At 26.1% G+C, this 9,333-nt stretch overlaps 1 protein-coding gene across 1 annotated transcript in view; it reads left to right on the top strand.

Annotated features, from left to right (window-relative positions):
* The first annotated feature begins 7,072 nt into the window (after nt 1-7,072).
* LOC108749175 (protein suppressor of forked) overlaps nt 7,073-9,333 on the top strand; it is a 7,205-nt gene continuing 4,944 nt past the window's right edge. Inside the window, exons 1-3 of the mRNA XM_018487717.1 lie at nt 7,073-7,240; nt 8,125-8,316; nt 8,474-8,506. Of these exons, the coding sequence (XP_018343219.1) occupies nt 7,217-7,240; nt 8,125-8,316; nt 8,474-8,506 (249 nt within the window). The 5' untranslated portion in view covers nt 7,073-7,216. The remainder of the gene's footprint in view (nt 7,241-8,124; nt 8,317-8,473; nt 8,507-9,333) is intronic.

Here is a 9,333-nt window from a genome sequence, read left to right as displayed (position 1 = left end):
TTGTCTCATGCATTATAGAAAATAAAAGGTCTATTATGGATTATACATATACCTGCATTACAATTATAACGAAGGACAAAGCTGTGCTGTATGTCTGAAAAAATATGTTTTTATTATACTTGAAATGAAAATATTTGTGTTAAATTAAGAATAATTAATGTAAAATTAGATTTTGAGTATATAGAATAACAATGAAAAATACAAATGCAGTTAATTGAGAAACGATTCCAATAGATATTTATAAGATATTAGATATTAGTAATTTACTAATATCTTTGGATTGGATGTAAATTTGTTCTATAATATTATATATGTATACGTTTATTACATGTTTATGCTTTTATTCCCTGTAGGACATACCTGGAGAATGCAATTATATCCAAAATAGAAAAGTCCAATGCCAAATTTTACCTTCTTTAGTTTTACTTGCAACATAAATTGTGAAATCTAATTGAAATAAATAATTTTATAAATGTTAGACATATACTATCTTTCATGAAAGTTTGGACACTGCTCGCATAAATTCTAACAAATGGCTACGTAAAAAATTAAGACATTATAATTTATAGACATCAGATTCTTATGCAATTTCATATTTTTTTAGAAAGATTGGAAAGTAATATCCAAATAAAAATCTATCTTATTGCAAAAACATTCTAAAAATGCATTCTTATTTGTGTATATTGTGTATATGCATATTTGCATAGTTGTGCACGCCTGCAAAAAATATCTGCATAAAAAATCCGATGTCCAATTATAAATTGTCGCATTACCTCTTTGGACATTAATTAGGAGCAATCCAATCCCATAAGTTAATAACATTTTGATATATTTAACTTTAATATGCGTCAAAATCAATCCATTTTTCAGATTCAATGTAAATAATATATTAATAATTAAATTTGAAACCAATTCAATGTATTTTCTTGAGTTGAATCATTTAACTCCATTATTTTGGTTAAGTTAAAGGCATATTGTGAAAAATCAGTAGAGACATAGAAATAATTGAAAATATTTCAAATTGAATATAATTCAACATTATATGAATTTAACAGTGTATTCTTTTACATATTTCTTTTATATATTTTAAGTACTTGCTATTTGCACTTATATTAACAATTTAACACTAATTGCAAAAGCTTTATAAATTATTTTTAATTTTATATGTCAAAATGCATAGTGTTTATTTTCTAGAACATTGATAATATAATAAATCAAATTATAAATAATCACTTTTGGCATATAAAATAAAAAAGGATTTATAAAACTTTTCTAGCTTATATCCATATCCATATCATGGTGTTAGTACATAGTGTGCATAAATATCTTAAAATGTATAAGAATATAATACAATTGCATAGTTCTACATATACATGTATATGTATAATGCCTCAATTTTTTATGTAATCATATATATGTATAATGCCTCAATTTTTTACGTAATCATTCGATAAAATTTATACAGTATCCGAATTTCCATGAGCGCTAGTAAAAAGACACATAGAATACTTAAAATTTTGTTATAATTATTTACCTGTTTACGTAAATCCTCATTAAGATCATAATTAGATAATTTCTGAAGAATTGTTACTGTCTCGTTTATCTAAAATGGTTTTTGTACAATATGAAAGTTTGTAATAAAATTAAAAATGTTTACATTCAATAAGTAAGAATACGTTATTTCAGTAATAACTTAACGATATATGTAATTACATTTCTGCAAAATTGTTGCTTGTATTTATTATTTTATTATTTAGTATAAATTATTAGTAATATTTTTTAATTCTACTATACCTTATAATAAACAGTTTGACATATGTAGTTTAATGTGAGAAATAAAATGCTATATAGAATGAAAATATAATTTGCATCTAAATAGACGAAAATACGTCGAAATATCCATACTTTCTCTTTCATAGCAGGTATATCCTCAAGAATCGAATGTATATAAATGCCAAAGGTAGTAGTTTGTAATAAGTATAGAAATATATATAGTGACATTTGTATGTTGAATACTTTGTTTAGTTTGCGTGATATAAAGCATAATTGTAAATGAACATGCCTGTAATTAAATCGTAATTGTTATAATTAATTAAACCTTAAGACACATATCTACAAGAAGTACTAAGCAAAATATATTTTTATCGTAGAATTCAGTGTAAACTATAATCGTAATATGCGATCGATGCAAAATGTGCGAATTTCACAGTCAATCTTTCGTTAACCTTAATACTTTTACGAACGAATAATGAGATAAATCAGTTGATGGAAAGAAAACACATAATTGCTTATTTAAAAAAATTCATTTTGCATACTTATTTTTTTAAAGCAAATATGTTTTCTTTTCACCAAAAGTATTAAGGTACAATTATCAAAAAGTTAATAGTTTACGAGTTATTTAACATTTTATGTCAATATGTGCCAGAATAAAATATAAAATATCTTGTCAACTATTCGTTTTTTTATATTACCACCTTAATATTTTTGTATGCAGAATAATTAGAGGAATATATTATGTAAAAAAAATTATACAACTTTATTTAAAAAAGTGGATACGACCTTTATATCTTTTTGACGTCTTCATCTAGAAAAAAAACAACATGATCAAAATACGTCCCCCTCGAAACTATTTCACTTTCCAGTTTCGTTTAAAACATTCTTTTTGTACCATCAAAAATAAAATATTCAAGATGTTCGATTTAAGTGGATCACCCTGTATAGCATATTCCATTTTAACTTTCGCTTCAAAACATCTCGAAAAATATAAAAGATATGGGAAAATTATTTTTGACAAACTCTTTCGACAGGCTTATTTTGATCATATTATTTTTTTTTTAAATAGAGACACATAAAAGATATAAATATTAATTTCACTTTTTTAAATAGAATTATATTTCTTAACAAAATTATATGATTTCTCTAATCATTTCGCACATAAAAATATTAAGGTAAAGATATAAAAAAATCAATAATTTTAAAAACATTTTTTACATTTTTTAATACTTTTTAGGATATTACGATGAAAAAGTTAAAATGGAGCACACTGTACACACACACACACACACACACGCGCGCGCGCGCGCGCGCGTACACAGTAATTCATTAAAAAATTTACAGTAGAATCCATATATATTGTTTGGTATCCTTAGCTTCTATTATCTGTCGACGCACTAAAATGGATCTATTTCGTCTTCTATAATCGACATTATTTTCGAAAAGATCAAAATAAAGTACATGTAAACGATCATTGACTTGATGAAATTTGAAGCTTGTGTATCTGAATTGGATGAAAGAGATTTTATAGTAACATCTTTCATTAAAATGTTAAGATACATACATGCATTATGTGCGCATATTTTAATTGCGTTAATAAATAATCAAAGTCAGATTAAATTCGAATTTTATTACTTGTTTTTTTACGTTTTATTATATTTTACATATACTTATTACCATATATGACAAAATAAACTTTTATTACTTTTTACATTAAGTATAGCTTATAACGCATTCTTTAGAATTGCAATTCTAATACTGATAAATGTATTTAAAATTATTAAAATATATTTAAACAATTTTAAAAGATTTTTAAGTATCTCAGACTCTAAACATTTTGGCACACACTCAATAAAAAATAGCTTACGAAGTAAATGTTCACATGTATACTAACCCAAAAATAGTTCCAGAAATCAGAACACTTAAGATAATTACATATCCCGGATAATTTTCAACGAATATTATATAAATATCAATGACTTTTACATCATGCTGATAAAAAAAATGCCAATACGTAATTATTGCTAAGTCAGAAAAAATGTACCCAATCCATCCGATTATTATTCGAATTATCCAGTTACGTAGCTGTTGGTATTCCCTTGACGCACCGAGTGCTTCCAATGTATCATCTACTATGGAAAGTTTATGCAAGCTCATTTTCAATTCCTTTAATAAATTAGAATGATCAATTACGCGATGTAAAAAGAAACTATTATATTACAATTTTATATTGAATAAAAACTTGTATTGCAATATATTATTATATGGAAAATATGATAAATAAATGCATTGAAACGTGCATTGAAATTTGATTATTTAAAACATAAGATTAAAAAAAATTATGTTAAAAACTAACTTTAGAAAAATAATATAAATACAAATATTAATTTTAATAAACATATTTTGTCTACAATAAATAATAATATAAATATTAAAAATGATCTGTTTAAAAATCTATTATAAATTTGTATTATAATTTTGCCTATAATTATGAGATCAAGTCTCCTTAATGCTATCAATAAAAGAAATAATTAGAGACAAGACCCCTATAATATACCGAATTCATTTTGGATAAATGCTGAAGGTCTATAGGCAGAATTTAAAAGAATAATAGATCATTTTGAAGAAAATTTAATAAGCTTTAAGCTACTGTTATGTAAAATTTAATTTATATATTATTTTTTCTGAAATCTGGAAAAAGTAAGCAATATAAACAGTGAACAAATCGCAAAGTCAAAAAATTGTGCTCCTAATATGAGATGTCCCAGAAGAAATCGATAATAAAGCGCAAAATACAACAGTAAAAGCAATACAAATATAACAGTAACAGCTATAAAAATATTTTGTTTTTAAAAACGATCGTCCTAAGAATTATAAATAATACCATTTGTTTTCCTTATGTTAGCATTTTTTAATTATTTACAACTCTTAGGACGGTCCGCGCGCGCGTTTTTAAAAATAAAATATTTTTCTTTTTAGTTAACTTAGTAATTAAATGACCAAGATTAACTCGGACATCATCATCATGTGTTTTCTCTTCTTTTTTATGTTATCAGTTTACGTGTATGCGTTACAATTATGTAATTTTGTTAATATATCTTTTGTATTGAAGAGGACCTTGACCGTAGGTCGAAACGTACGTTTAATATTCACTTTGAATAAATGATATTATAAAATACACACTAATAACCAGTGTCGGCTCAAATTGGCATTTTATTTATTATTTCCTAAATTCTAAAATCTTTTTTTAACAACGACTGTAGCCATAATCTAATAATAAATTTTCATTGAATAGTTCTTAACTCTAGAGCAATAAATTCATGGTGCAACTAATAGATAGCATTTATTAGTTTAGCAGAAAGGCCGCTATCTTATATTATGTGCCTATCTTATAATAAGAGACTTTCATCTATACAAAAGTTAAGGAATTTTAAAAAAGTCAAATAATATTATGGAGTACATTTTAAAACTCTTACCTTAAAATGAATCCAGCTAACAAGTATCGACGTAATCACGCTCATAAATATTATGTTTGTCTTCCAATCTGCTATACTATTCCAATCATCGAGGTAAATTGGATATGGATAGTCCACAGAAAACGTAAAAAAACTCCACGTAACTAAGGCATACAGATAAGAAAGATATGGCTTAGGTTGTCCAAAAGGATATTCGAACAAGCCTAAACTACAGAACGAGCCAATGATTAATAATGGTGACATCGCTGTCTGTAGCGTTTTCGTCATAATTTCCGAGTCGTCAGCTAATAATTTAAATTAACTTTTGCCGCACGATATACAAACGTGTTTTAATACTTTTTATAACAATTTTAGAAATAGTTTTTGCAGATGGAAACTTTATGAGAATTATACTGTAAGGTACACATTGGAGGATAAAGTAAGTGCATAAAATGAGCTAATAAAAGTACTGCGTGACAAAATAAACATACAGATAATCTAGATTAGATTGCTTCCTTCCTTGCAGAATTATTATATGTACGTATTATTATACAAAACATAAGCGATTATAAACGTAACTGTTCTTGCAATATTAAGTTTTTATAAGCACAAATATGTTTAATGGATGCTTTTTATTTTTGACGACACGTGTCGAATTGAGTTAAAGCTGAACTTTGATATTATAAACTATTCCATATATTGAAGTTATGCAGAAGATCCCAAAGAGAAGAAGAAAATCAAAATACTGTCAATTTGATGGCATATTGACCGAATTTATGTCATTTTTTGGTCATGATAAAAATCTCGATCTTAGATGATCTAAGAATAACTTTATATATAAAGTTATTCTTAGATCATCTGAGATCAAAATTTTTATCATGATCAAGAGTATTTTGATGTTCTTGTTCTCTTTGGGATATCATGCTTTTTTTGTAAAGTAAAGATACGTAAAATTATTGTTGTAATTATATAATATATAATGTAGTAATATAAACATAAAAGTGGTGGTGTTAATTTTATTTATATTCCTAATATATTTTTATTCAGAATTTTCTGTAACTATACCGAATCGCTTTTTAAGAGCGTCTTTCTGAGATATTTTTGACTCAAAAGTCCTAACACAAAAATATCGAAGTTATAATTAATTTTTGAATTAATAACGACTAAAGTTCTCTAATCACCAAGCTGACATTTCGCGCGTTCAGGCATGATAAAATGACAAATGGTGATAGCACAGGTCGTAATTTTATCGCGAAAACATTTAAAAACATAAAAAAGGTATTAGGCATTATAGAAAAAGACCAAGAGTATTTGTTCATTAAGTGAAACCAGGGTTTCCAAAATAAGGCCGTGTTCCGTGTTCGTATATATGTATATTACTGCCAGTTATTATAGTACAATACCTATACGTAACGGGAATTATAAATTTTCAGTACTGACAATCAATTGACAGTAATATACGAACATGGCCTAATATAAGCTTATCTAGAATTTTTATGTCAAGTAAACTTTTGGTTATATGTCTCAGATACTAAATAAATTAATTATAATAAAGAATCTAATTACTGTTACTAAAAGGAAAAAGTAACGCTGTTACCAAACTGTTACAAAAAAAAACTTGTAACGGTAATGGCATTACAAGTAACTACAATTACTTCCATTTCCTTTGAATTTCTCTTCGTGCGCATGTAAATTCTCCCGCTCATTTACTATCTAGTCGCCATTCGATTCGTAGTATATCGCACGATATATCGATACATCGCTGTACACATCGTTGAATGTCGACGAGTCGACGTACGCATGTACAATGCATGTACTCCATTCTTACTACAATTCATGTCTCCATTCGCTCCATTCTCCATTCAAGCAGCTGGTGTTTGCTTTTTTCGTAGCAACTTCGGTCGAAAACGTGATTCCTTGTCTCTTTCGCGGCCGAATATTCCACAAAACTTACACGTCTTACGCGCCGGTCACGGCCAGAAAATAAAATGACGGAAAACAAAACAGAATTCGTAAGTATTCTTTATTTCCCGATCCGTTTTAATCTGTCATAACCTCTACGTTCGTGAGATCTGTTTGCAATAATTATGCGATGTAAAAGGTTTATTATTTTATCAATTTCTGTAATTTCTGTTTTCAATTTTCTGTAATTAATTTCTTCTGATTTGGGAAATAATAGATATAAGATTCCTTTGATTCTTAAACGTAAGCAATTAAAAACATATCTATACTTAGTTACGAAATTTTATATTACTATTATAAACATACTCTATTTGTAGTATTATAAATGATCTCTTTATATTTTATAAAGATCCATTATTTTATTTATATCGATTGTTTCCAATTTTGATTTCTTCTAATTCATAAGATAAGAGATCTGTTTTTTGTGGCTAAACCAGTGTATACTTTTGGAACTTAAGTGAGAAAGATATATGTTTGATATTTGTCGAAAGCAAGAAAGAGAGTTCTAGTGCAATCTAGTGCAGGAACAGAAAACAGACTAATAGACATAAGATTACTTTGATTCTAGATTTGTGAAATTGAAAGGAATAGATGTCTTATAATGGATACTTAAACGGTTACAAAATTTTCTATTACCTCTATTGTAAATGTGTTCTGTTATATCTTATTCTATAATATGATATATCACTTTATTAAAATACTATCTATCTACTAATATTTATACTTATTCTATTACTATAAACAAGAGTAATATATAATTCTTGTCTTCTTTGCATAGAGATTTCGTGTTTTACATATTTATTTAAATAAGTATTTAAATAAAAGAAATATATATATATATATATATATATATAGAAATATATATATATATAACATATATATAAATTTGCATTTGAATTTTTAAAGGTATATCTATATTGAAATTGTTTTGCAGGACTGGGGAAATGAAAAGTTACAACGCGCTCAAAAAACTGTTGACGAATCGCCATACGACTTAGAAGCATGGAGCATACTTATAAGGGAGGCACAGATCAGACCAATCATAGAAGTACGACCAGTATTTGAGAAACTTGTTACAGTATTCCCATCGGCTGGACGTTATTGGAAAATTTACATAGAACAAGAGGTAATTGGTTATATCAAAATTTTTACTAAAATATACTGTATAGAAATTATTTCAATAAATCATTTAATTTTGTAATATAGCAAAAAATCTTATATTTTATTTTAAAAAGAGACATTTATAATGAGATTTTAATCTGTTGTCTTGTTTGTTTTTCTAGATGAAAATGCGGAACTTTGAGAAAGTAGAAAAGGTATGTTAATATTAATTCTATGAATTTGTATGTTTAGTGTAAAGAGTTTATATATTTATATATTATTAATATTAAATTTTTGCTCTATTCCCAAAAAGAATTAAAATGACACATACAGAAAATTCAGTTTGGGTAGGTAAATAAATTAAGCATTGGTACATAAATATATAAATTGGTTGATAAATTAAAGTAATCTTTTAACAAAATTTATTTTATTTCATTACAATTATAAAATTGCTGAAATTGTATCCAATGTAAATATATAAAATGATATTTTACATAATTTTCTCTTTTATATTAATTAATTTGATTTATTAATCTCTACTTAATCTAATAGGCGCGTCTTTTCGTTGTAAAGTTAACTCTCTTATCATGAACGCTATTTTTACAGAATGGCTGTTTCTATTTTGTTTCGTTGCTGTAATAAAACGGGTTAGAATCTTAGGATATTACTAACATGCAGTGTTCGAATATTATCATATAATGTGACTTTAAACATTTTGCAAATTATATGAGGTGAATAAAAAGACTATTTCACCACAAACCAATTATTTCATTGATTAATAATTGATCTTTTTACATATTTGGGAGGTTGTTTTCTTTGGCTGTTATTAATATTATTTATTGTAAAGTTTATTTGAAAAAATTAATGACGATTGTAATATCCAAAGAAGATAACTTTCTGAATGTAATAGCCTTATTCCTTCCTGCAATATACTTTTATTTGTGCTTTAAGATGTGTTAAAATCGGTTTATCGGTACTAAATCAACTGTATATAAATATTATTGCAAACTGGATGGCATGTATAATAAATAAGATTCAAGAC

Source organism: Trachymyrmex septentrionalis, unplaced genomic scaffold (assembly GCF_001594115.1).
Source record: "Trachymyrmex septentrionalis isolate Tsep2-gDNA-1 unplaced genomic scaffold, Tsep1.0 scaffold11, whole genome shotgun sequence".
NCBI lineage: Eukaryota > Metazoa > Arthropoda > Insecta > Hymenoptera > Formicidae > Trachymyrmex > Trachymyrmex septentrionalis.
The sequence above is the reverse complement of the archived record's forward strand: the minus strand, read 5'-3'. Positions and strand labels throughout refer to the sequence as shown.